General features: G+C 46.8%; 2 protein-coding genes and 1 long non-coding RNA gene across 3 annotated transcripts; 2 read left to right on the top strand and 1 right to left on the bottom strand.

Annotated features, from left to right (window-relative positions):
- Positions 1 to 17614: 17614 nt before the first annotated feature.
- Positions 17615 to 20780, top strand: LOC120682136 (malate dehydrogenase, cytoplasmic-like). The gene is made up of 8 exons (XM_039963890.1): positions 17615 to 17764; positions 17901 to 18059; positions 18132 to 18307; positions 18411 to 18688; positions 18815 to 18950; positions 19036 to 19089; positions 20418 to 20475; positions 20556 to 20780. The coding sequence occupies exons 1-8, from the start codon at positions 17656 to 17658 to the stop codon at positions 20651 to 20653; spliced, it is 1068 nt and encodes a 355-aa protein (XP_039819824.1). The 5' UTR covers positions 17615 to 17655; the 3' UTR covers positions 20654 to 20780.
- Positions 19558 to 20152, top strand: LOC120682137. Its single transcript, XR_005678230.1, has 2 exons — positions 19558 to 19692; positions 19797 to 20152. It is a non-coding gene; the product is annotated as an uncharacterized LOC120682137 (long non-coding RNA).
- Positions 20778 to 24542, bottom strand: LOC120682135 (O-fucosyltransferase 29-like). The gene is made up of 9 exons (XM_039963889.1): positions 24153 to 24542; positions 23704 to 23791; positions 23529 to 23605; positions 23365 to 23453; positions 23085 to 23274; positions 22560 to 22741; positions 22347 to 22449; positions 21794 to 22122; positions 20778 to 21551 (listed from the first exon to the last, which is right to left on the bottom strand). Exons 1-9 carry the CDS (start codon positions 24384 to 24386, stop codon positions 21320 to 21322), a joined length of 1524 nt encoding a protein of 507 aa, XP_039819823.1. The 5' UTR covers positions 24387 to 24542; the 3' UTR covers positions 20778 to 21319.
- Between the last annotated feature and the right edge of the window lie 2138 nt (positions 24543 to 26680).

Below are 26680 nucleotides of genomic sequence, written 5' to 3' on the forward strand. Positions count from 1 at the left end.
TCGCGGCAGCAATACAGCAGAATTCACCGATCTACGTCGTCCACAAGATCGGCGGCGATCCTGGAGAAGGCCTGTTCTTGACCGAGCCACCCAAGGAGGTCCCGCACGGTTACACGTGCGCATACATCCCTGACAGCGTCAATCCAACATGCTCGGTGCAGTTGGCAAACCCAGGGGCTTCTGGAGCAGACGCAGAGAAACAAGCGTGGCTGGCAAAGTACGCTACCGGGCCGAGTGCTGAGCCATCGGCCCCAGGAGTTCTTAGTGTGGAGCAGGTCAGTGCAATACTGAGAGACCAGTTCGGCATCCTGCCCAAAAGAAAAGCGATCGGCTATTCCAAGCCGTATCCGAGTGACTACGACTTGATCCCATTGCCACCCAAGTATCGGCTCCCTGAGTTCACCAAGTTCAATGGGTCAGAAGGAGCCAGCTCCATCGAGCATATAAGCCGATACTTAACGCAGCTTGGGATGATCTCAGTATCGGATCCGTTGAGGGTCCGGTTCTTCGGCCAATCTCTTACAGGCCCAGCTTTTGGATGGTACGCGTCATTGGCTCCAGATTCGATTCGAACTTGGAGGCGGCTGGAAGATCAGTTCCATACCCAGTATCACTCAGAGGCTGCTGAAGCTAGGATTGCCGACCTCGCCCAAGTCAGGCAGAAGTGAGGAGAGACTGTCTCAAAATACATACATCGCTTTAGAGAGGTCAAGAATCGATGCTACTCATCACGCATCACAGAGAAGGAGGCAGTCGATCTGGCAGTTTTGGGACTCGCTAAGCCGATCAAGGATCTGGCTTTTCAGTTGGAATTCACCTCTCTGGCACACATAGTGCAGAAGCTTACGGCATATGAACACTACCACCCTGAGCAGTATCAGGACAAGTTCAAGCGCCATGTAAATATAACCCAGGCGGATGAATTTGATGACTCTGGCGAGGAGCAAGAAGTGGCCATGGCAGAGTGGACTCGGGGGGCAAACCCCGTCCTGTGCAAATGGATCAAGCAGCAAGGGCTTGTGAAGGGCTTCGACTTCGACGTAAGCAAAGCAGAACAGATATTTGATCAGCTGCTCAAAGAAAAATAGCTGAAGCTCCTAGAGAATCACAAGCTGCCAACCGCACAAGAGCTGCAGGGGAGGCTATACTGTAAATGGCATCATTCGTTCACTCATGCCACGGGTGAATGCAAGGAGCTCCGTCGTCAGATTCAATCGGCTATCGAGCAAGGCCGATTAATCTTGGCTCAACACACGATGAAGGTTGACACGAAGCCCATCCCGCAAGCCAACGTGGTAGAGTTGTCAGACTTCACTCCTACGGGCTAGAATTTTTCATTCCAGATCAACATGGCGGGGCCTGTACGTCGTCATGACGAGCAAAGGAGAGAGGCCGTTTCTGGCAAACGGCCCCAAGATCAAAATGAGCCAGGGCGACAGCATATTACTGACGAGCAAGTGCGTCACATCCGTAATCAGCTTCCTGCTTCCGATCGGCTTCTGCAAAAGTATGAATATCAGCACAACCTGCGTCGCCGATATCAATCGGAAGAAGAGGAGTACAAGTACCGCACAGGGAGAACGCTGGGAAGGTGCCAGGCTGTACGCGACCACTGGCATTGCCCGTTCTTCAGGTACTGCTGGAATTCCGGCATGAGCCAATTGCCCACTATAGATGATTGTCTGGAGTGCAGGCCTCGGACACGCCAGTCAGGCGATACTTCGGTGTTCCGGCACTTGGGTCCCAAAGTGCGTCACGACGATCATGTTGAGCGGCCGACCAAGGGTGATTCCGAGCCAGAAGTAGACAGGTACCATCGCCCAAGGTGGTGTCCTGACGGGCTTAATCGCTCACAGAAGCGCAGAGTGCAGCGCTTGCGCAATCTAGAAGAAGCAGAAGCAAAGTACCTTGACGTGCTGAGGAAGGCCCGTCCGGATCTCGGGAACAAGTCAAACACCCGCGGAGGGTGGAAAGGCGCCCTCCAAGAAAAGAGTGGCGCCCCAAGCAGGCAAAAGCCGATGAGAAGCCATCGGCTGATGTGAACATGGTGTTCGTGCTCCCATCAGTGTTTCGGACACCCCAGCCGGAGGATTTGCCTATTGCACAGTTGGATCTTGGTCCCCAGCCGATCATCTTTGAGAAGCCAAAGAAAAAAAGCTACAAACATTTGAAGGGGCTGTATCTCAAGGGCTTCATCAATGGTAAACCCGTTAACAGGATGCTGGTTGACACCGGTGCTGCAGTCAACCTGATGCCATATTCAGTGTTGCGCCGGTTGGGGCGTTCTTTTGCCGACCTAATCAAGACCAATGTGATGCTCAATGACTTCAATGGACAACCATCAGAGGCAATGGGGGTTCTTAATGTGGAGCTAACAGTGGGTCGCAACACGATCCCGACTTCGGTCTTCATCGTCAACAGCAAGAGTACATACATGGTACTGCTTGGGAGGGATTGGATTCACGCCAACTATTGTATCCCTTCCACAATGCATCAGTATCTCGTCCAATGGGATGGCGATGAAGTGGAAGTAGTCCCTGCGGACGATTCCAGCGAAGTCTCGCTTGCAGATATGAATGCCTGGGACGCAGAAGGACTAGAGCCGATCTCAGGGATCGCCCTGGAAGATTGTGATCGAATCGAAACGACAAAAAACGGATTGAGGCTGGTCTTATCCACTGGCCACACAGAGTAAACACATCCTGACATGCTACGGGGTGTAATAGAGATAGAGAGGCTGGTCCCAACGACCGGCCCCGAAAAATAGAAAAATCCTATTTGGGGTCGGAATTGTTACATCATGTACATACGATGGCCTGCTCTAGCAGTTGGCCACTCATTGATTGTTTGGTTTCGAATGATACTGGAAGAATAGGAATGGCCAGCCCATGTGGTTGGCCAAGTAATTTTTCTTGTCATCTCCCTGTGTTTGCAGCTGATCTTGTGGATAATAAGGACTCGCCTGCGTTCGCAGCTGGTTTTTCAGACGACGGCAAGCTAGGATACGGGTTCACGTCAGCTGATGATTTGGAAGAGGTTGACATCGGTCCTGGGGATAAGCCACGGCCGACATTTATCAGCAAGAAGTTGGATCCGGTCTTGCGTAAGGAGATGATTGCACTGCTGAAAGAGTATCGGGATTGTTTTGCATGGGACTACACTGAGATGCCTGGTCTAGACAGAAGCATCGTCGAGCATCGGCTCCCGCTCAAGAAAGGGTTTCGGCCGTTTCAGCAACGGGCACGTCAGATGAAGGCCGAAGTCCTAGAAGAAGTCAAGAAAGAGGTGGAAAATATGTTGGATGCTGGGTTTATCAGGCCGTGCCGGTATGCAGAATGGATCTCCAGCGTGGTACCGGTGCAAAAGAAGGATGGCCGATGGCGTGTCTGCGTCGATTTTAGAGATCTCAACAGGGCGACGCCAAAGGACGAATACCCGATGCCTGTTGCAGAGACATTGATCAATGCAGCTGCTGGCCACAAAATGATGAGTTTTATAAACGGTAATGCCGGCTACAACCAGATCTTCATGGCCCCAGAAGACGTGAATAAGACCGCGTTCAGAGTTCCCGGCGTGATCGGCTTGTTCGAATATTTGGTTATGACCTTTGGACTGAAAAATGCCGGTGCAACGTACCAACGTGCCATGAATTACATTTTTCATGATCTCATCGGCAAGCTGGTAGAAATTTATATTGATGATGTCGTGGTCAAATCCAAATCAGCTGGGGGGCACTTAGAAGATCTGCGTCAAGTTTTGGACCGGACTCGAAGGTTTGGGCTCAAAATGAACCCAAAGAAATGTGCCTTTGGAGTATCGGCCGGTCAATTTTTGGGGTTCCTGGTGCACGAATGGGGAATAGAGATCGGCCTGAAGAGTCAAGAAGCTGTGAGGACGATGAAGCCACCTACTACGAAGAAAGAGTTGCAGAAGCTCATCGGTAAAATTAACTTTGTCAGACGATTTATTTCTAATCTGTATGGGCGCATCGAACCGTTCATGAGTTTAGTGAAGATTAAATCCGATGATGAGTTTCGCTGGGGGCAGAACAGCAGCAAGCTTTCGATGAAATTAAAGAATATTTATCAAAGCCTCCAGTGTTGGTTCCTCCTCAGCAAGATAGGCCGTTCTATGTGTACCTATCTGTGGGTGACACTTCCATTGCTTCGGTGTTAATCCAGAAGCACGACGGCCAGGAGAGGGTTATTTTTCTACCTCAGCAGGCGCATGTTAGATGCTGAGACCAGGTACCCTGAAATCGAGAAGCTTTGCCTTTGCTTATTCTTTACGTGTACAAAGCTTCGTCATATTTTGCTTTCGGCGGAAACAATTGTCATATGCTAATCGGATGTCATAAAACATATGCTGTCGGCTCCTGTCCTGAAAGGCCGGCTTGGAAAATGGATGTTTGCATTGTCAGAGTTCGATATTCGATACCAGCCTGCGAAAGCAGTCAAAGGACAGGCACTGGCGGATCTTGTTGCAGAAAGGATCAGCACTGATATTACTGCACTATTTATTCATGCTTGGGCTATGTTTTTTGACGGATTGGCTTGTGATGATGGGTGCGGTGTGGGAATTCTGTTGGTGTCGCCTCGAGGGGCGACTTACTCTTTTTCCATTAGGATGACTGCCCCATTGTAAGCATCTAGGCCCTCAAGGTATGTTTCGGTGATTAATGACAACCATTATTGTGACTAATGGGTTTGTCCAGGTTAATATATCATTATCGCTCATTTGGTCATATGTCAAAAGAGGCCCCTCAATTTCATTATCCAAAAAGGCGATCTCGGTATTCAACTCACTTATATGTCAAGACTAAGGATCTTTCTAGTCCTAAGTGTCACAAGGTTGAGAAGGACACTTAGGTTAGTATAGGTTTTATAGTTTTATAGTGATCGCACTATTAAGAGGGGTTAAGGCCAAGTAACTTGAGCATGGACATGGTCAATCAAAAATGGATGCACACTATGGTCACTCAGGTTCCTAGAAGTTCAAATAAGTGGTTCTCAACTTATATGTCAAGAATATTTGGATTTCATTCAAGACTCAAAACAGAAAAGGCAAAATCAGAAAAAGTCTTTAACACCGGTTTAACCGACGCTCACATTTTTCTATACGTCGGTTAAACGAAGTCAGCAGAGTCTGGACAAGTCAATTCACCGGTTAAACCGACGCGTTTGAATTGAACGTCGGTGCATTAGTCCAGAGTTGGTTTTTCCAGGGTATTTCAAGGTTCTATACACCGGTTAAACCGACGATGTTTGAATTAAGACGTCGGTGCAATTGACCAGTGAGATGGTTTTTCCAGGGTTTTCTGAAGTTGTACTCACCGGTTAAACCGACGATGGTTTTGAGTTAACGTCGGTGCAGTTGTCCAGAGACTTGGTTTTTCAGTTGATCAGTGGACAACTACACTCACCGGTTAAACCGATGATACGTCGGTTAATCTGCCCAAGTTGTAACGGCTAGTTTTCAGAAGGGGCAGTTTACATTCATCGGATAAACCGACGCTGGCTATTGGAGGATCGTCGGATTAACCGGCGCTACGCAGTTTTCTGGCAGCTTTTCTCCAACGGCTCTATTCGTGTGAGCTACCTATATATACCCCTCCAATGGGTCATTTTGCCACTTCTTGACACCAGGCAACATCCATACACTCATAATATAGTCAAGAGCCACCTTGAGCTTCATCCTTCACATACTTGTTCATTCAATCAATCAAGAAGCAAGATTAAGGACTTGAGTAGAGAGAAGCTTGTGTGCATCCGTTTTTGGTGATCGGTTCTTGCTCAAGTGAAGGCCTTAGCTTGTTACTCTTGGTGATTGGCATCACCTAGGCGATCTCGGTGATCGAGGTGTTTCTCGCAGAGCTTGCCAAGGATTGTGGGAGCCCGGAGAAGAAGATTGTACGTGGCTTGAGCTCCACCACGCCGGGATGGTGAACGGAGACTCTTAGTGAGCGCCCAAGTCTCGGTGACATGGGAGGTGACAAGACTCTTAGTGAGTGTCACAACGTGGATTAGGGGTGTGTGCCAACACATCGACACCACGGGAAAAAATCCGGTTGTCTCTTGCACTCTCTCTCATTTCAAGCACTTACTTTCATGCAAACTTTCATGTGCTTGACCTTAGAGATCATAGCTTAGCTCTACCTTGCTTAGTTTCATATCTTTGTTAGCTTGTGTAGTTTGCTTTGCTTAGCCGGTTGGTGAATTGAGCCTTACTAGCTTTACATAGGTTAAGGTTGTTTTAACTATCTTAGAATTTTGAAAAAGGCCCAATTCACCCCCCCTCTTGGTCCATCGATCCTTACACCCATGCACCAATAATTTGGTGGAATATGAAGCTGTTCGCAAAGGGATGGAACTACTCCTCGAAGCTGGTGCAGAAGCGGTGGAAATATTTGGAGATTCGAAGCTGGTGATTTCTCAGCTCACGGAAGAATATAGATGTGAGAGCGAGGCTCTTTTTCCAATATGGATGCAGTGCTGTGAGTTGATGTCACGATTCAGGTACATCAATTTCCACTGGATACGCAGAACTCTGAACAATGAAACCAATGATTTGGCACAGATGGTTTCAGGGTACAAGGAAACAGTCGATGGAGTCGATGTAGAAGTTCAGTTTCTAGAACCCGGAGACTGGAGAGCTGATATCTTCAATTACTTGAAGGATTCGGCTCGGGGGGGCACCCAGAAGGATAAGACTCAAGGCCATGAAGTATGTTCTGATTGGGGATGACATGTTCTACAGGACCTTGGAAGGACTACTGCTTAAATGTTTGGGACCCTCAGAGTCAAATCGGCTCTTGCATGAGGTTCATGAAGGAGCCTGCGGTACTCATCAATCGGCTCATAAGATGAAGTGGCTGATTAGGCGATCAGGTTATTACTGGCCCACTATGCTTGAGGATTGTTGTAAATATTACAAAGGATGTCAGGCATGTCAGAGGTTTGGCAAAATTCAAATAGTGCCAGCATCAGTAATGAATCCTATCATCAAACCGTGGCCATTCAGAGGTTGGGCCATGGACATGATTGGTCAGATCAACCTGTCGTCTAGCAAGGGTCACCAATGGGTCTTAGCTGCTACGGATTATTTCACAAAGTGGGTAGAAGCAGTGCCCATGAGATCAGTAGCGTCAAGAGATGTGATCAGCTTTGTCAAAGAGCACATCATTCACAGATTCGGGATCCCTCAAACCATTACGACCGATGGAGGATCGGTCTTTATATCAGAGGAATTCAGGAAGTTTGCTGATGACATGGGGATTAAGCTGATCAGATCATCTCCATATTATGCCCAAGCTAATGGACAGGCTGAAGCATCCAACCAGAGCCTCATCAAGCTCATAAAGAGAAAGATCGATGAATATCCTAGGTGCTGGCATGAGGTGTTGTCAGAAGCTTTGTGGGCGTATCGTATTTCATGTCATGGGTCCACCAAGACATCGCCGTACCATTTAGTCTACGGCCAAGACGCTGTGTTACCATGGGAAATCACGGCCGGATCAAGGCGTGTTGAGTTTCAGAATGATCTATCTGCTGAACAGTATGCAGCCTTAATGAATGATAATGTGGAGGATCTGACAGAGCTAAGGCTTTGGTCGCTGGAGAAGATCAAGGAAAATAGGGCTAAAGTTGCTCGTGCGTACAACAAGAGGGTCAAGCCAAAGAATTTCCAGGTTGGAGATTTGGTTTGGGAGGCAGTATTGCCATTGGGAACTAAAGAGAAAAAGTATGGCAAGTGGTCTCCAACTTGGCACGGGCCATACAAGGTTGATCAGGTTTTGTCTGGGAATGCATACATGCTTGAGGAGCTGGACGGTGTCAAGTTTCCTGTTGCTGTCAATGGTCAACACCTCAAGAAGTATTTCCCGAGCATGTGGGAAAGCGAGTAACAAGAGCCGATGAGACCCATCTGACTGAAAGCGAGTAACAAGAGCCGATGAGACCCATCTGGCTGTAGAAAAAGGGCCAACACGTTGAGTTGGCCGGTAAAAAAAAAGAACATCATCACGTCTCACAAACAACAATCTCGGCGCATCACCACCCCTAATCTTAGAGTTTCATCCAAGTAAGCGCCATGCTGCCCTGATCGCTTCTCGCGATCAGGGCAGCGTTGTTCTTACCTTTACCTTGGTATTACTCGTACTGATGTGATCAGCTTTGTCAAAGAGCACATCATTCACAGATTTGGGATCCCTCAGACCATTACGACCGATGGAGGATCGGTCTTTATATCAGAGGAATTCAGGAAGTTTGCCGATGACATGGGGATTAAGCTGATCAGATCATCTCCATATTATGCCCAAGCTAATGGACAGGCTGAAGCATCCAACCAGAGCCTCATCAAGCTCATAAAGAGAAAGATCGATGAATATCCTAGGCGCTGGCATGAGGTGTCGTCAGAAGCTTTGTGGACGTATCGTATTTCATGTCATGGGTCCACCAAGACATCGCCGTACCATTTAGTCTACGGCCAAGACGTTGTGTTACCATGGGAAATCATGGCCGGATCAAGGCGTGTTGAGTTTCAGAATGATCTATCTGCTGAACAGTATGCAGCCTTAATGAACGATAATGTGGAGGATCTGACACAGCTAAGACTTTGGTCGCTGGAGAAGATCAAGGAAAATAAGGCGAAAGTTGCTCGTGCGTACAACAAGAGGGTCAAGCCAATGAATTTCTAGGTTGGAGATTTGGTTTGGGAGGCAGTATTGCCATTGGGAACTAAAGAGAAAAAGTATGGCAAGTGGTCTCCAACTTGGCACGGGCCGTACAAGGTTGATCAGGTTTTGTCTGGGAATGCATACATGCTTGAGGAGCTGGATGGTGTCAAGTTTCCTGTTGCTGTCAATGGTCAACACCTCAAGAAGTATTTCCCGAGCATGTGGGAAAGCGAGTAACAAGAGCCGATGAGACCCATCTGGCTGAAAGCGAGTAACAAGAGCCGATGAGACCCATCTGGCTGTAGAAAAAGGGCCAACACGTTGAGTTGGCCGGTAAAAAAAAGGCCAACAAGTTGAGTTGGCCAGTAAAAAAAAAGATAATATAAGTAAGACAGCCGATGTGCGATCATCGACTTAAGATCTTTTAAACAGTTACAAGTTTCAAGGATTAACAGGCAGTACTAATTGTTTCTTGAGCCTATCTATTGGTTCAGGAATTCTACTATGGCATGGATGGCTTCTGTGCGGACGGCGTCTGCTCGTGCTATGATTGCTTCATCATCCTTGTCATCGCCTGTTACTATTTGCCGACTCAAAGTGCTTATCTCTGCACACTCCGCTTGTATCTGCTCGGCCATTTCCTGGGTTTCTTGTTTGGAGTTTGCGATGGAAGTTTCCTCGGCCTGGATGAGTTTCTTGGTGGTACGAACCTTTTCTTCGAGTTCTGCCAGTTCTTTCTTCAGGAGGTCGAGTCGGTTCGTGTTGGCAGACACGTCAGCTTTGATATCTAGAGTTGCCTTCTTCTGGTTGAGGGCCTTGCACTTTTGAGCAATGTCAGCTTTCAGAGAAGCTTGAGAGCGACGTGCTTCTATTCTTTGTTGTGCTTTATTCACTTCTATCCGGAAGAATGGAAGATTGCTGGCTGGCCAAACCTTGATTTGCAATGGCTCTAGGAGTTGGGATTCTATTTGCTTGAAGATGTTCTTTATCTCGCTGGAATCACCAACTAGAGCAGTGAGTGGAGCAGGTAGTAGATCCTTGATGAGATGAAGCTGATGTGCCAAATTAGCCGATTGCTGCAAAGATGGTGTTTTTGCTCCAGGGGCAGTCAGACCCATTGATACTGGGTCGAAGGAAAGCAAACTTGAAATGTCAAAGCCCTGTGGACATATCTGAAGTTAGAACAAGATGCATTTATGAAGCTATCGGCTGGTTCAGAATTAGTTCTTGTAATGTTACCTGTTCTGAAGAAGAAGCGTTGGGCGGTTCAAGAGCGATCGTCCTAATAGATCTTGTGTCGTCATCAAGAACATTGACTGTGTCAGCCTGCCCCTCGCTTGCCTCTATCAGTGCATTGGGATTTGCAGTCATCTCATGTTGTACTGGGCTTTCTGCATTGGAGATGTCTTCAGCCATATCCTGAAAATAGAATTACAGTCAACCAGAGTATGTGCGTATGCAATAAAGAAGTTTTAGAAAGATGAATTGCCTAGTTGGTGTTGGACTCTGATGGACTCGGGGAAGCTGGTGCTGGTTTCTTGATAACGTGCCTCGTGATCATCTTCCTTTTCTTGGTTAAGACTCGGGGGGCAACAATTGCAGAAGCTTGTCTTCGTTTGGAAGCCGACTGAAGTAAGTCTGGCTGAGTGGTCATTATCACTTTCTTCATCGATGGCAATCCTTTGCAGAAGAGTACATCAGGGGCAGTTGGAAGAAAGTGGAATGGCTTCCCGTTGCTGGTCATAGGTTCTGGACCATCTTGTTGCTGCAAACAGGGTGAGCAGGATTAGTCAAGTAAAGGAATGAAGGACTTAGAAAGGATGTATGTATAAATTCAGTACCTCTTCCTCGGGGATTACATATTCAGGATCAATTTGCTGCAGTCGAGGACCTAGAGCTTTCCTGAATATATGTGTTTTCCACATTCCCCACCATGTGCTAAAATCGATCGATAAAGGATCAGAGGATAGATCGGCTGGTATTGGAATGTGGAGGTCATCGAACATGCTGTAGCATCTTGAGCTGGTGAGACCATCAGACAGATCGGCTCTACTCTCCACCAAGTGGTGAATATGAAAGTGGGGAGGGACCTGTCCTATGCCAAATTGCCGAGCTGCTATGACTGGTTGGTAAGATTCATAACCTGGCTTGATAATTCTATTAGAGGTGCTAATGCCAACAGGAAGGAAACCAGGTCGTATCATTAAAGAGTATAAATGCCGAGTACTGTCGTCATCAGCAAAATTATCTAGTCTAAAGGCAGTTGGGTTCTCAAAGGATTCAGATTCAGTGAATGGGAAATAGAGTGGATTATCCAGTCCCTTGTAGAAGATTCTGAACCAGTTTACTGCATCTGCTAAATTCAGTTTACTGCCAGGAAGACTAAATAAAGCTTGGCCATAGCTAGTACATCTAATTGGTTTGCCACTCTCATCAGGAAAAGAGTTCTTGGTTAGGCCTTGGAAGTTCGGAATCTGGTGCTGAAAGTACAGTTGTGTCCACAATTGAATAAACCACCAAGGGCCTCCGGTTCTCAGTTTCTTTTGGTTAAGCAAGTTAGATGTCATCAAATGGAGATATCTGTAGGTTTCTCCAAGAAAAAGTTTGCCTAGGCCGATGTGGTTGCCATGGGCCAGGTGATAGGCCAAGGGAAGATAGTTCTTAGTTGGAGCTAAAGAAGGGCCACAGAAGATGAAGTGCTCTAGCCAAAGATTTAAGAAGGCTGTGTGTTCCTTCTCAGTCACTCGATCTTTTGTTTTCATGTGCTGATTCATGTAAGTGCCCCAGTTTGTGCAGTTTGCCTTGGAAGAAAGTTCGAAGGGGACTTCTGCCATTTTGTGGGCAGCTGGATTAGGAGATTCAATATCTAGGCTAGTGATCATGGTGACGTCTAGCAGAGTGGGAGTCATGGGTCCATGACCAAAGAGGAAACAGTTCAGAGCATCAGACCAGAAATAGCTGATGGTTTTCAGGAGATTCTCATCTTTGTCAAGAGGAGATAATGATAAGTTAAGTGCATCAGCTATGTTCAAATCCTGCCACAAAGGCATATAAGTTTTTGCTACTCTGCTGTACCATGTATTCCAGCTCTTAGGAGGGTTGGGCCAGGCTCTTAAGCAGTCAGCCCAGAGGTTCAAATCGATGTTTTGACTACGAAAGGGATCCTATTTGCTTCACAAGAGATCAAATCTATGGGATTTTCATAGGTTCGTGGGCCAAGACATAAAGATTTTGGATTGGAGCGATGCGGCAGAAGGATGTCTGACACCTGAAGTTCAGAAATTCAGAAGTTCATATATGGTGTCGTGTTTCAGAGTTTAGTGTTTCAGAGGCTTAACAAGCTGAGGGAAACTAAAGGATTAGGCCGAATATTACCTTCAGGCCGCAGATTGTCGCATCACCGGTTGCATCGGCAATAGTAGGATTTGTTGTCTGAACTGCAGAGTCTGCCATGGCTCAGATCCGTTGACTTGGGGTTTGGTTGCCGTGGGCTCTGATTCGAATTCCGGATGCTTGGAGAGTTTTTGCTCGAATTTGTAGAGATGGGTTTTCGAATTACGCTCGGATTTGAGAGCTTGTTTCGAGTTCGGTTCAAGGTGGAAGTGATACTCTACTCTTATTCGGGTTGCTTCTAGTTTGAATTTCATCGGCTTTTGGATATTTATAGAAGCCTGATGCGTTGCCATCGGCTTTTTTGGAAAGTAAACATCAGACACACAGAATTGAAGGAAATTGATTTCATTAATACAAGGTCATTACAAGGAAAGCCGATTGTTACAAATGAATTAATCCTTCGGCTTTACGATCCTACCCCTACGATGCTACGGTACTACTTCTACTGCTCGTAGGTATCTAGTACCTACGGCGCTTGGGGCTTCGGGCCGGCGCGTCCCCGCTGTCGTCGTCGTCATCGTCATCGCTGCCGAAGGCGCTGCTGCCGCCCTCGGACCCGAAGTCGCTCCAGCCGTCGCCGCCGCCGCTGTTCTCTTCCTCGCTGTCCTCCTCGGAGGACCCGAGGAACCGGAAGGGCTTTCCGCCCATCGGCTCGTCGTCATCGGAGGAGGAGTCGATCTCCTCTTCCGAGGAGGAGTCGGCTCCCTCCGAGGAGTCTTCTTCATCGCTCTCCAACTCCTCCTGGAACAGGAGTTGGAGGTCTTCTCCCTCGGTCTCGGGCTCGTCCTCCTCGGAGACGACCCCGAAGTCGAACTCCTCTGCATCCCAGTGCAGAGGAGCCAGTGCCTCGTAGGCTGCTATTGGGTCCCATTCGGGAGTCGGCTCCCGACTCTCCGGGATGGAGTCGATGGAGGAGGCAGAAAGGGAAGAAGAAGAAGAGGAAGAAGAGGAATCTCCGAAGGAGTTGGATCCAGAGGAAGAAGAGATCGCCATGGCTGGCAGAGGAGTGGGGTTTTCTGCGCTACTTGGCTTTAGGAGGAAGAAGGAATTTGCTGTGAAGAAGAGCCGATTCGGGGTGAGATTAAATAGCGAAATGATGGAAGACGGATCGGCAGTTTCACGTCCTACGAGGAGCCAGTTGCAGAGACGTTGCTTCCTTGATGGTTGCAGTGTGTTTAATGAGCATCAACAAGAAGATGAAGCGACGGAGTGGTTTTGGAACTATCATTGCCAAAACCAGGGGGGCATGTGTTATCGCCATAAATTAACAGGATTAATTTATGGGCCGAAAGCAAGATGGGCTTGAAGCAGGAGATTGAAGAAGGCTTGCAATTCGGCTCCTGCGTGAGCGTTTGGGCCACATGGGCCATGTATCTTTAGATTTAGTTCAAGATTAGAGATAGAGTCCGATCGGGACAAGATTAGTTTAGATTGTTTCCCAAGTCTCCGGACTATAAATATGTACCCTTTGTTATTCACGAGGGGAGAACGTCATCATGTCTCACAAACAACAATCTCGGCGCATCGCCACCCCTAACCCTACGGTTTCATCCAAGTAAGCGCCATGCTGCCCTGATAACTTCTCGCGATCAGGGCAGCGTTGTTCTTACCTTTACCTTGGTATTACTCGTACTGAAGCATTTTTTATGGCGAGTAGTACTAGTTATCTTGATGTTCGTAGCATGGCTTTTAATAGATCTATCGTGCTTTGTTGCTTATCATCTACGAACATCATGTTGCCTTTATGCGATCATGTCATCATCTTATACTAGCTCTTGTTGCATAGAGTTAGCTGCGTAAAGGCAACACCCTGCTTCTTTTACTTCTGGTAGATCTAATCTGTTATGGTTTGCTCTTTTTCTTAAGAGTTGGCGTAATATCTGCTAGGTTAGGCCTTGCAAACGGGTTGGATGATCTGGTGGCGTGTTAGATGCTCTGCTCTAGTCTTAACAGGGAATTGATCCGGGAATCGGCTCTTGCTAGTTCTTAGGCCTCTGTTTTGGTTATGGTTTAGTTATCTGTTACGTTTATTAGGCCCAATCACATGTAGGATGTTCCGATCTAGCAGTGAAGCTTTTATCATTGTGGATTAGATCAATTAGATTTAATTGAAGCAGCTTTACAGTTATTCGCTTTAATCATCAATATCCGGATGCAAACAGATCCCATCTAACACCGGGACTCGATCGGTTCTTTAAAGCCGATGCAAGAGTCGTCCCGGGGAGCCGACTACGGCTCGGACTTATGTTTCCACGTGTTTGTGTATGCAGGCAAATCATTGCAAGCACGTCTGCACCTTCCTGATCGGGTATAGATCAGGTGGCACGCCCTGCGTCTTCACAAGCCGCGGCGTGTGCTGGAATTGCGGGCCGTCGATGAGGGAGCAGTGCCTGCCAGCGCCCCGGCAACCTCCCGGCTCTTCGTGTTGCCTGTCGCTGCTCGCCGGTGGGTTTCGACCGACAACAGAAATATAGAAACGTAAAGAGAGGTTGAGAGGAAAACTCTTGACACAAGGATGTACCCGTGGTATCGGTAGACACTAAACCACTCATAGTCCATGTTGTTGAGCCACTCAATCAAGAGTATCGCTTCTCAGCCACCAAGTCTCTTTTAGGACTCTTCTTGACTCGCCACCAAGGCTATGTCAAGTCACCACAGTCACCTTGATCCCACTTTCCACTAAGGAGCTTCTCCATGAAGGATGGGGTCTCCACGTCTCCTGCACGAAGATGTCGACGCCGCTCCACACTAAATCAGAGGGTCGAAGACGTAGTCGGCGAGCCACCAAAACTTCAAGGGTCGGCCCACGCACCAAGATACAATGTTGGTTCACTCTAGAACCATGGCACAAGGCACGATACCTTGCTCACTTACTCAAGAGCTAATTTAGCACTAACACTCTCAAAGCTAGTGCTAAACCTAAGAATTTGATCAAATAGCTCTTTGCTTGGCTTGGAGAACTTCTCTAGTGTGGGTTGACTTCTTTAAACTCCAACAAGCTTCAAATGACCGGGGTGAGGCGTATATATAGACCACCAAGTCCATAGAACCATTGCTCCAAGGGCTAGCAAAATCCAGCAAAGCTTTGGTTAAACCGGTGCCTTAGTGTCAGTTTAACTAGTCATTGATGACTCTAAAGTAGCCGTTCAACCCTCTGACACATGCTGCAGTTGACACATGAACCATCGGTTAAACCGATGCCTAGGTGTCAGTTTAAACGGCCTTAAAAAATTCTCTACGGCTCCTTGCAGTGCTCCCTAGACAATGGAAGAGTGCTTGCACCGACGCCTCTTCTCACATCACCGATTTAATCGATGCCTCTCGGACCCCTGACTTGACTTTACTTGCACAGACCAATGCATCGATGCTCTCTGTCTTGACGCTGTCGATTCAACCGGTGTCTAAGGCAGTTCTGCACTTGCCTCAGTATTGTTTTCTCTCAAGGCAGCCCGGGCTGTGGATGGACCAAAACAGCTCCTACATCTCCCTATTTCAAATGAGGCTTTGCATCAGCTCAATGAATTAGCTCAGGGCCTGAATGATCTACCCACTACTTCAGACCATGATATTTGGACTTACATCTGGGGATCACCATTCTTCTCATCAGCTAAGGCTTATACTCATCTAACTGGTCACAGGTTGATTCATCCAATTTTTCATAAGCTCTGGGCTTCAGCCTGCCAACCCAAGCATAAATTCTTCTTTTGGCTACTCCTTCATGACAGATTGAGCACAAGAAACATTCTTAGAAGGAAAAACATGCAACTGCCTTCTTTTAACTGTGTTTGCTGCCCTTTAAACCTGGAGGAGAACTTGAAGCATCTGTTCTTACAATGTAATTTCACACAGAGCTGCTGGGCAACAATTGGTTTGCATATTGTCTCACACAACCCGTTTGCTGCATTTGGACAATTTAAAATGCAACTTCATGTCAGTTTCTACATGGAAATCATCATAATTATGTCCTGGTGTATTTGGATGCAACGTAATGATCATATCTTTAGAGGAATTCAACCTTCATCGGCTAACTGTCATGCTCATTTCAAGAAGGAATTTGCCTTAGTTATCCTAAGAGCAAAGAATAGACACAAAGAATCTATGTCTGAATGGCTAGACAACATTGTGTAATTTTGCTTATTTTCTCCATTTCATTCTTTGTGTCTTGAACAAGTTTCCTCTGTTTGTAACTCTATTTATTTAATATAATCAGTAGGGTACCCCCCTCCTGTTTCATCAAAAAAATGTTTTGTCCAATGCACCAATGACTTAGTATTAACCGGTGCAGGGTTGTTGGTTTAACCATTGCATTCAATCAGCTTCCTCTTGTCCAATTTGTGGCGGCTGTCATTTGAGCACTCCAAATATATTCACTACGACTTTGACGTCTTGACAACGAATTGGACATATTTGATTACATCTATGAAACCTAAAAATCCTACAAATTTGTTAGTCACATGGATTATGTTGTCACACAATTACCAAAAATCACAAACAATGGCATAATAGGGCCTTGTTCAAGCATCAGGTTCGATATGAATTTGAGTAGCCTTTAAATTTGTTCGTAGCCCACTTCACCTTCCTACACATAAATTAACCAAACTTTGCACCAAGAGGCTCCATTTCTTTCTCAAATCAGCATGGAACAATGGAAGAGATAACCTCAAAAATCAGCAGGTGAATTTTGCAGGTGGTTTAGGAGTGTGCTATATTCCATCATGAGGCACAAGGAAGAGTTCATCACGTGAAAAAAGAGTCATGTCATTTTTCTCTTTTCCAATTTTCTTTTATTTTCATCTAATCTTAGGACTAGTTTATTATATTTTTATTCCTTGGAAAGAGTAAGAAACTTTTCGCAATAGTTTCATAATTTTTAAAAATCTACATACAATTCAACATTTTTTTTACAAAAAATGACCCTTTCAATAAAACAGTGTTCCATCTTTACAATAAAATTGTTTCAATTTAAATAGTGAATATTCCAGCGTAAATATATATATGTTTTAGAAACATAAGCATTTGTTTTCTACTACCATCACAAGAAAAATGTTTTAGCTTTAATGATCCATCTTAAATAAAATGTCGTTGAAATTTATGTATTCAAAGCACTTACGGAATTTCAACATAATTCCAAACCTGCATATAGAGAAACAAAAAAGACAAGTATTTGCAGAGAGTATATTAGACCAACTTAAATTGTTAAGGGAGTAAAATAAAAGATTTTGTTTGCGGTTAAGCGGAGAAAGTGGATTGTTCAAGTGAAGTCAACTTCGAAAAGCATAAATAGTTATTTCAGTGCGTTGACACCTCCAACCTTAGATTTGGTATGAATCTACACCAGACATTGTTCCTACGAGGTTGCTTCCCCCTCCCAACCATTATGCCAAACTTGGAATCAGGAAGCTCCATTTCTTGCAGCATTCAGCATGGAATTTGAATCTGAACCTTAGGCCTCAAAATGAACCAAAGTAAGGCATCAATGGATGGCCTACTTGGTGCTATATATTTGTCCGAGCTATCCCAAGCCAAGTTGATCAAATTCATCGACGCCACACAAGCAACGAGAGACGTTCTGAAAGTTCATCATCATCATGCTATCTAACTCTGTCCTTCAGAGGCTGGCGAGCTGGTGCCCGTGGCTGCTCAGAGATGAGCCGAAGCTGAAGCAGCCTGTCAAGGTTCTCGTCACTGGCGCCGCGGGTATGCGATTCAGAACTCGCAGGCAACAATCGAACAACCGTTCCAATCTGCAAGCGTAGCAGCGAGTTACACTGCTGGATGGATCGGAACTCTGAAGAACACAGCCTCATCGAACAGTCTGGACTGTACTGTGCAGGGCAGATCGGGTACGCCATTGTCCCCATGATCGCGAGGGGCCTGATGCTCGGGCCGGACCAGCCGGTGGTGCTCCACATGCTGGACATCCCGCGCATGGCGGACGCCCTGAACGGCGTCAGGATGGAGCTGGTCGATGCTGCCCTGCCTCTTATCAGAGGTCTGTAGCCAGTAGCCTGGCCCGGTTCCATTGCTGCGTTCAGTGTGCATCGTTTGTTCTCATGCATTGCAGGTGTCGTGGCGATGACCGACGAGGCCGAAGCGTTCCAGGGCGTCAACTTCGCCGTCCTGATCGGCGGATGGCCGAGGAAAGAAGGCATGGAGAGGAAGGACCTGATCGCCAAGAACGTCGCCATCTACAGGTCCCAGGCCTCGGCGCTGCAGCAGCATGCCGCACCAAACTGCAAGGCACTGTACAATTATTACATGCGTTGGCGAGAGGGTAAAAAATAAAATTGCCATCTTGATGAAATTTAACCCCTGTCACGGCGCGGTGGCCTGGGCTCCGCAGGTTCTGGTGGTGGCCAACCCTGCGAACACGAACGCGCTCGTGCTGAAGGAGTTCGCGCCGGCGGTGCCCGCCAGGAACATCACCTGCCTGACGCGGCTCGACCACAACCGCGCCCTGGGCCACATCGCCGAGAAGCTGGGCGTGCACGTCGGCGACGTCAGGAACGCCGTCGTGTGGGGGAACCACTCCTCCACGCAGTTCCCCGACGCCAGCCACGCCACGGCCAGGGCCGAGCACGGGGAGAAGCCCGTCAGGGAGCTCGTCGCCGACGAGAAATGGTAATCGATTCCCGTGTCCTGATCAGGGCCCCGGCTTGGTCGTTCGGAAACAGGGATCGTGCGCACGAATGCATTGGCAGGCTACTGTGACGATGCCTCCCCGTGACTTGGTAATTGGTATCGCAGGTTGAGGGAGGAGTTCGTCGTCACCGTGCAGCAGCGCGGCGCGGCGGTGATCAAGGCGCGGAAGCAGTCGAGCTCGCTGTCCGCCGCCAGCGCAGCCTGCGACCACATGAGAGACTGGATCCTCGGCACGCCAAAGGTCCCAGACTTGTGCATTCTTCTCATCCTACCTGGCTCGAACACTCTGAATTTTGCAGTAAGATGGAAGCGTTTTTGCTCTGCAGGGTACGTGGGTGTCCATGGGCGTGTACTCTGACGGGAGCTATGGCGTCCCAGAGGCATTGGCGGAGGCAGCTGGATTCCTGGGTATTCCCAGGAATACCCAACTATTTTTAAAAGTGAATAAGTATATACATCCATAATACATATATACATACTATATTGACTATACTATATACTCTTGAGCTCAAATTTAGCCCAAATAAATGATCCAACCCACAAACAACCAGCTTCGGCCCACAAAACACGGCCCACAGCAACGACCCACGCCCACCGGCCTGCTCTGACCCGAGTCCCTCTCTCTCCCGTCCGTTGATTGTTCCCCATTCCCCAAAATCTCGTGATGAAAACCTAGATCGGCAGGTGGCGGAGGCCGGAACCGGGAGCTGCGTCGTGCGTCCGGCGACCGCGAGCGCCGGCACCGTCGCGGCACGCGGCCAGGCGGCTAGGAGGCACGGGGGCGCTGGGCGGCCGGCCGGCGGCGGCGACGCCGCGCCATTGCGGCAGGCCGCAGGCCGCTCGGGCGCTCGCCGCTGGGCGCTGCCGTGCTGCCCGCCTGTGCAGTGCGCACGGCCGCACGGGGTCAGGGGCCAAGGGCCAAGGCCGGCAGGCCCAGGGAGGTAGGCAGGGGAGCGACAGAGGCACAGAGCCATATACAGGAGGTGAGCAAGCAGACTAGCATAGTAGCATAGATTTACAATTAGAAAATTTTGAATTCCAATTGATATGCCATTTTGTTAATTAGTGTTTATGTCTTTAAGTCTAGATCATAGAGCTTTGCAAATTGCAAAATGAAGAAGAAGAAGCCGATTGATTTGAGAACTTTGTGGGAAAGAAAGGCAAAGGCACAGAAGGTGGGCTCGACATCAACACCACAGCCAGTTACGAATGAGAGTGAAGCTCATAATCCAGATGCTCCTGTTGTTGAGGCAGTCACAATTGAAAGTCATGTTCAGATTCAAAATCGAAGTACTCCTTCTGTTGAGCCTGACATAGCAACCAATGAGATAGAAAGAGAGGTAACAGAACTAGATATTGCTAGCAATGACCCTACAATAGCAAGCACAACAATGACAGAGCACCATGGAGAACCTTTATCTTGGTTCCCAATCAGAGATGGTGATAACTCAGATAATGAACCATGGAGCTACTCTTTCAAGCCATGAAGGAACAGAAACATAAAGTTAGAGTTAATTTGTAATTTTTTATGTATTTTGTAAGAACTTCCCTAATTCCCTTTGTTTCATGGACATGTTAGAGTTGAACAGCTTTGTACCTTTGTTTGATCGAACACATATTATGCCTTTTACTGTTTATGTGGACTTTTTTATTTGTTTGGAGATGGGAATACCCTACTCTAAAATCCTGGCTCCGCCACTGCCCAGAGGGCATCTTCTACTCGTTCCCGGTGACGTGCGAGAAGGGAGAGTGGTCTATCGTGCAAGGTGAGTTCCTATCGTTCTGCTAGGTTGATAGCACCAAAAAAAACCCCACTTTTCTTGACATGATTTGTTCGTTGTTCCAGGCCTTCAGGTTGATGACTTTGTGCGATCCAAGATGGAGCTTTCGGCGAAGGAACTCGATGAAGAGAGGTCCATGGCGTACGATTTTGTAAGCACTTAAAAATAAAACAGTAGATCACTTGTGTATACAGAAAAAGAATGTAAACGAAAATGGTTCGGAGCTTTGGACCATTGTCGCATAACTACCATCAATAAAAAAAGAGAACGAAAATGTTGCATATCGATCACAAATATTGCTTTCGATAAACCAATATTGCCCTGTCCTCGCTGGTATATTACATGATCATAATGCAGCAGGGGCGATTGTTATCTTACAATCGAGTAACAAGAACGCACTCCAGTTATCTTACAGCTATCACAAAATATGAGGGTCGCCTCTGTTATTGTACTTGTCCATTTGCCCTGGGCAGATAATTGTAACTGCACCGAGGCTTTACTTGGACAGAAGATCATGTATAGAGAGGCACACCATATTCAAAGAATCGATCGTGTATAAACAACAATTTACAGGCATAACACATCTCCAGTTGGATGTAAACTCTCCTTCACGTGGCAGTTACCATACAGCTCCGCTTTCATCTTTACCGCACCATGCCACCATGGCATCTATTTCTCTGAATATGCATCAGGCATCCCTGTCGGCCTGTCCTCTTAATTCCACCATGTTTCTTTCAGAGCAAATATATCTTTACCCCACTGCAGCAAGCGCAGGCACAACTAGTAGCATCCTCCTTTTGTCTACCCCATGTGCTCTCAAGCTTTCAGTTCAAGTTGTGACCGATATGTTCCTAGGTTTTCTTAAGCAGATGCATGATGATGGAAATTCATGGAAATCATCCTGTTTTGGTCTGATATCATCCGGTTCTCCCATAAGACCCCTCTGGACTTTCTGTACCTTCAGCGAAAACATATCCCAGCCCATCTGATTCCATCTCTGAAACAGTACATTGAGTTTCTTTGCATTTGGGCGAATAGTTCTCTTGTGGCCCATGTATCGCCTACACATTTAATGGAGGTTTGAAGAAAGAAAATAGCATCTTAAAAAAAAAGAATGAGCAAGCATATGAGACTACACATGATATAAATCTACAGAAAATAATAAATTCCGTAAAGCATTACAAGATTAAGATAAACAACTAACAAAGCAAAACAAAGGTACATTGGCAGCATGCATCTTCAGCCTGATGACACCTTTTGCATTGTGAGCCAATATATCTAGACAAAGGAGAGGGGCACATACCTTCGACCAGCTAAAACCTTGGCCATGTTTCCATTGTTATTTGTAACGAAGACATCACTTTCATCACAAACGATGAAGTCAATTGCAGCCAGACGTGAAGAAAAAGGAAGGAATGGTTTCAAATCATCGCCAGCAAGATCCTCCTTGGTGTAGAAATTTGGAAAGAGATCCCTGAGAGATTGGAGGGTTTCCTCTCCACCATATATTTCTCCAGAAGCAACATACAGGTTTGTATCGTTGCCAAAACCAAGAGCTCGGAGCATTAAACCAACTTCATGAGGCGTCAATGGGCATTTCCCCCTGCTGCGCTCGTCCTCAGCACTCAACTCCTGTTATGAATCAATCTAAATTCAATTTATCATTCAAAACTTTTATCAGGTGACACAAATCAGGTGTGATAATATCAACTCTGGCAATTAGCATAGTGAATAGGTGATTATCTCAGTCAATAACAATTGAAAGAAAGTAAAATAGAAAATAATCTACGCAGATGGCAGGCTTGTATTTGGAAAATATACAATAGGGAAATCTCACCAAGTTTCAAGAGTCTTACAGGTAATGTATCCCACCGTTTCCTAATTTCACCCAGTCCCTTTCTTTCTTTTTCACCACCACCATAGTAACAGCCAGAAAATGCAAGCATGTCAGGTTCAAACCTGAAGAATAAAGCAATTGTGATGTTTGGAAGTTTGTACTTCCACAATTGACCTTCATAACTTCCATTCCCGAAAAGCACATCGAATTAACATTAACAATTGGAGTTTACCTCAAGTGAACTGCAACATATCGTGGGCTCATGAGTCTCAGCTTACGCACAAGTTTCTGACCCAGAGTATGTATGGAATTTGTAAATCTCAATGCATGAAAATTTACTCGGCAGCGTAGCTTTTGCAGATCTTCATCGAGCTCACTAGTGAGCCTATAATCAAATTTCGTTAATTGCAAAGCCTGCAGAGATTAAAATTGTTGAGTCAATAGGAAAGTATGCCTACTTTACATTTTTCTACAGTCACTTAGCAGTCTAGACATCCATTTCTGATGAATACACCTTTAACACATATCTTCGTAAAGAAACTATAACATATGCTCATATCCAAACCCATGATGCAACCATGCACTAGATAAGCTACCCTATATGATGAATTGATAAGCTTAACAGCCATCCAAAAGATTATATCACTGCAAGGACAGCAAACTAAGAAGGAAAAACAAGTAGCATGCACTAGATCAATATCAAGACAATATGCAAGATAATTTCCAGATCATTACGCTGGTTTGTTATGTTACTTACACGTCTTCGCATGAGTATTGGCAAAACTTCATCAATATAAAACTCGGGCATTGATTTCCTAGGCGCTCGCATGGTCCACGGTAGTTTATCCATTGACAACATCACTTCATAAGGGATCCTTTTAACAATGGTTACATCCTTTGATAGGTAGGAAATGAACCAGTCCACGTCAAAAATGTCAGAGAAGTCACTGCATACAACAAATTCAATTTCAAGTTAAGCTGTTTTGTTAGGATCAGCGAACTTTAGAAAATGTTCTGTGATCCAGTTCTCAGTTCACCTTTCATCCTTCCAGAATGAGTGGTGGTCTAACTCAGGAACAACAAGTGTGGCATTCAAAATCCAGGCAACCACAACAGCATCTGTAATCTGCAAACTGAAGATCATAAAGGTAACACAAGGGATGGTAAAAACAAAGCAACCGGAAGTTAGAAGACAACTTACCCCTATGCGCTGCTGATTCAGCCCCCCGCTAGTAGCAATCAACAAGTAACCAGTGGAACTGTTCTCCGGCACAGCAGCTGAAAGACCAACATATAAAATCACTCAGTGTTATTTTTCCCCTGTTTTCACATGCTTTTAGTTCAAAAAGAGGAAGTGACAGATTATACAAACTAACATCTGAAATTCGTGCTTCTCCCACTGCAACCATAGTAGGTGCTGGAGTACTTCGATTTCCAAATATCAATTGGTTCGTAGATTCTAACCTGCAAATTTTCAGGATTGTAAATAATTAATTGGCCATCACCAATATGGACATAGACATAGCTAACACCCAGGTTAGTAATGGTTGGATTTGCGAAATGTGGCAACTAGCAACACTTCAGGCACTCGATATTTAGAATTTCTGTTACGCTCGAAACTTGAATTGCCAGAAAATATTAAACCGCGATCACCCACTTTCCTCAAATTGTTCCCAACAATGTGACTGGGTATAGCCGTCTAGAGGCCAAAAACAAAGTTTCCTCCTCTCACCTCTACCAGGTCACCACACACCAGAAACCACGCACATACGAAATTACGTGCAATAAGACTGTAGAAGAGTGGTGGAAATCCTAAACAAATTACCTGCCTGGATCGCCACCGGCTCCGGATCCGCGACCAGTCAGCGTCGGTGACCACGTGCCCCGTGAACAGGGACACGAACCCTAGAACGAACAGCGCGGTCCCCAGGAACACCGGGGAAGGCGGGGCCTTCCGTGCCGTCCTCGGCGAGGAGGCGCCGCCGCCGCCGCCGCCGCCGCCGGCGGCGGCGGCGGCAGAGTAGTGCGGCTTGGCTACCGCGTCGGGCTTCCTCCCCATGACGCGCCGCACCAGATCGTGCCCCCCAGACGGCCAGCTCTCGGCATCCGACGCCCAGGCTCCGTTCAGGTTCGCCGCATGACTCGCAGCGCTAGATCGTGGAGGAGCCCGCGGAGGGCGCGCCCATGGCGACCGGAGGAAGAGGAGGCAGGTGCCAGGCACAGGCGTGGGAACGGGACCGGGGTCTCGGGTGGTCCCGGGGAGTGTGGACACGAGCCTCAGGTGGGCTGAGTTTTGGTGATGGGCCGTCATCAGTTGGTCCACGTTGCGGCACGGCGGCCTGTCAGAACACATGGTTCTACATGGGCCAGCTCCCCTAAATTCGGCCCGCGCAGACACTGGGATAAATGGGCCGCATAACGTGGCGGGGCAGGCAAGACAATTTTGCAGGCCTTTTTTCATTTTTATATTTAAAAAAAATAAAATTTCAAAAATATATGCTGAATAGGGAAATTTTCAAAAATGGGTGCCTGTTAATGGGCGACAGGGTGCAGGTCGCCCATCCAGTTGGCGACAGGACCTAAATGTAAAAAAAATTACATTTAGGTCCTGGCGCTAGGGCGCATTAAACAGTGAACTTATAAATCGATATAAAATTGTAGAAAATCAGAAAAATACAAACTCAACTGTTATGAATTCTATGAAATAAAATCTACAACTTTTGTTACATAAAGTTTTTCATTTGATCAATGTATCTAAATCAAGAAAAATAGTTCTTGTACCTAGAAAAATCTGAAATAATTCATTTGGTCTAGTTGTGCTTATCTAAAATTTACCAAACTTTTTTTTATAACTCTTAGGAAATAAAATAATGGTACTGTAAAAGTTATGGCTTCTAATACTCAGTATAGCAGCATGGATAAATAACACATTTAAACTAGACATATTGCAAGATCTAATTTTAAAACTTATTCTAGAAATGTTTTCTGTGCCTACCAATTTTGTACAAGCCTATGCTCACCATATTCAACACTCTGGCCAAAGATGACATGCATCCAAAGGATGGATCTTGAGATTTAAATAAAAGTGTATTAAACTGATATTTAAAATAGAGCAAGATACATTGATCAAATGAAAAACTTTATGTAACAAAAGTTGTATATCTTGTTTCATAGAATCCAGAACAGTTGAGTTTGTATTTTTCTAATTTTTATACAATTTTATATCGATTTTACAAATTCACTGTTTAATGCGCCCTGGGCGCCAGGATCTAAATTTTTTTTTTTACATTTAGATCATGTCGCCAACTGGATGGGCGACAGACACCCTATCGCCCATTAGGGGGGCAACAGGCACCCATTTTTGAAAATTTCCCTATTCGGCATATATTTTTGAAATTTTATTTTTTTTAATATAAAAATGAAAAAAGCGCAATTTGCAGACGACCTGGCCCAGCGAGAGGGAGATAGTCACCGCGATTGGACGATGGTTCATTGTTCAAAGGCTCTGCCGACTGTGAATTAAAAAAAAGTCTCTGCCGACTGTCCTTGCGGGAGCTGCAGTTTCCACGTTTTGTCTACAGTGCCGGTACTGCCTCCTGCAAGTTGCGCCGCGGTACGGCGCGCCGGCCGTATTCCCTCGCCTCGCCGGGGGGCGGGGGGCGGAGGCCGAGGACAGCGCCGCTGTATCATCGATGGCATCCATGTGGCTAGGCTCGTGACCCTGCCACGGCTGGCGACCATAACAACTAGCAGGACGGGCCAGAGGCCTCGCGGTCGAGGCGCAGCCGCGCAGGCACTGCAGCTAGCTGCGCCACCACCACGGTCCACTAGGCAGACGCAGGCACCAGGCAGGGGCGCAGGGTTCTTGTGCTAAACCTACCAGTCCAGTGACTTGCTCGACCACCCTCAAACGACAGCGGCAATCATCACGGCAAATCTATTTATTGCGAGCGCGGGTGGGAGGCGCCGCGTCGTAGAAGGATGCTCTATCCCTGCAGGTGGGCCCGTGAGTCCTGTTTATCTTCCTCCTTGAGCTTGCAATGGCTAAAGGAAAGGGGAGGAGGAGGAGGTGGAGCGGTTGCCGACAAGAGGTGGTAGGTGGGTGGAGCGGCGCTGTAGGCGAGGTTATCGGATGGTGGTCGAGGCGGCGGAGCCTTTAATGTTCTAGGTTGCCGGGGCTTCCATAGCTGGCGGTCCTAAAGGAGGAGGGCGGGGCGACAGCGGCCCGGCGATGGTGGCGGGTAGACCGGCGGAGAGTGAGGCGGCGCGGGAGCACCGTCGGCTTGGGCAGGGTCAAAAATCCGTTGGGTGGTATGCGGCGGTAGGGGCGAAAAGAAAACGGTGGCGGAAGAG

The sequence above is a fragment of the Panicum virgatum genome, chromosome 7N (genome assembly GCF_016808335.1).
Source record: "Panicum virgatum strain AP13 chromosome 7N, P.virgatum_v5, whole genome shotgun sequence".
Taxonomy (NCBI): domain Eukaryota; kingdom Viridiplantae; phylum Streptophyta; class Magnoliopsida; order Poales; family Poaceae; genus Panicum; species Panicum virgatum.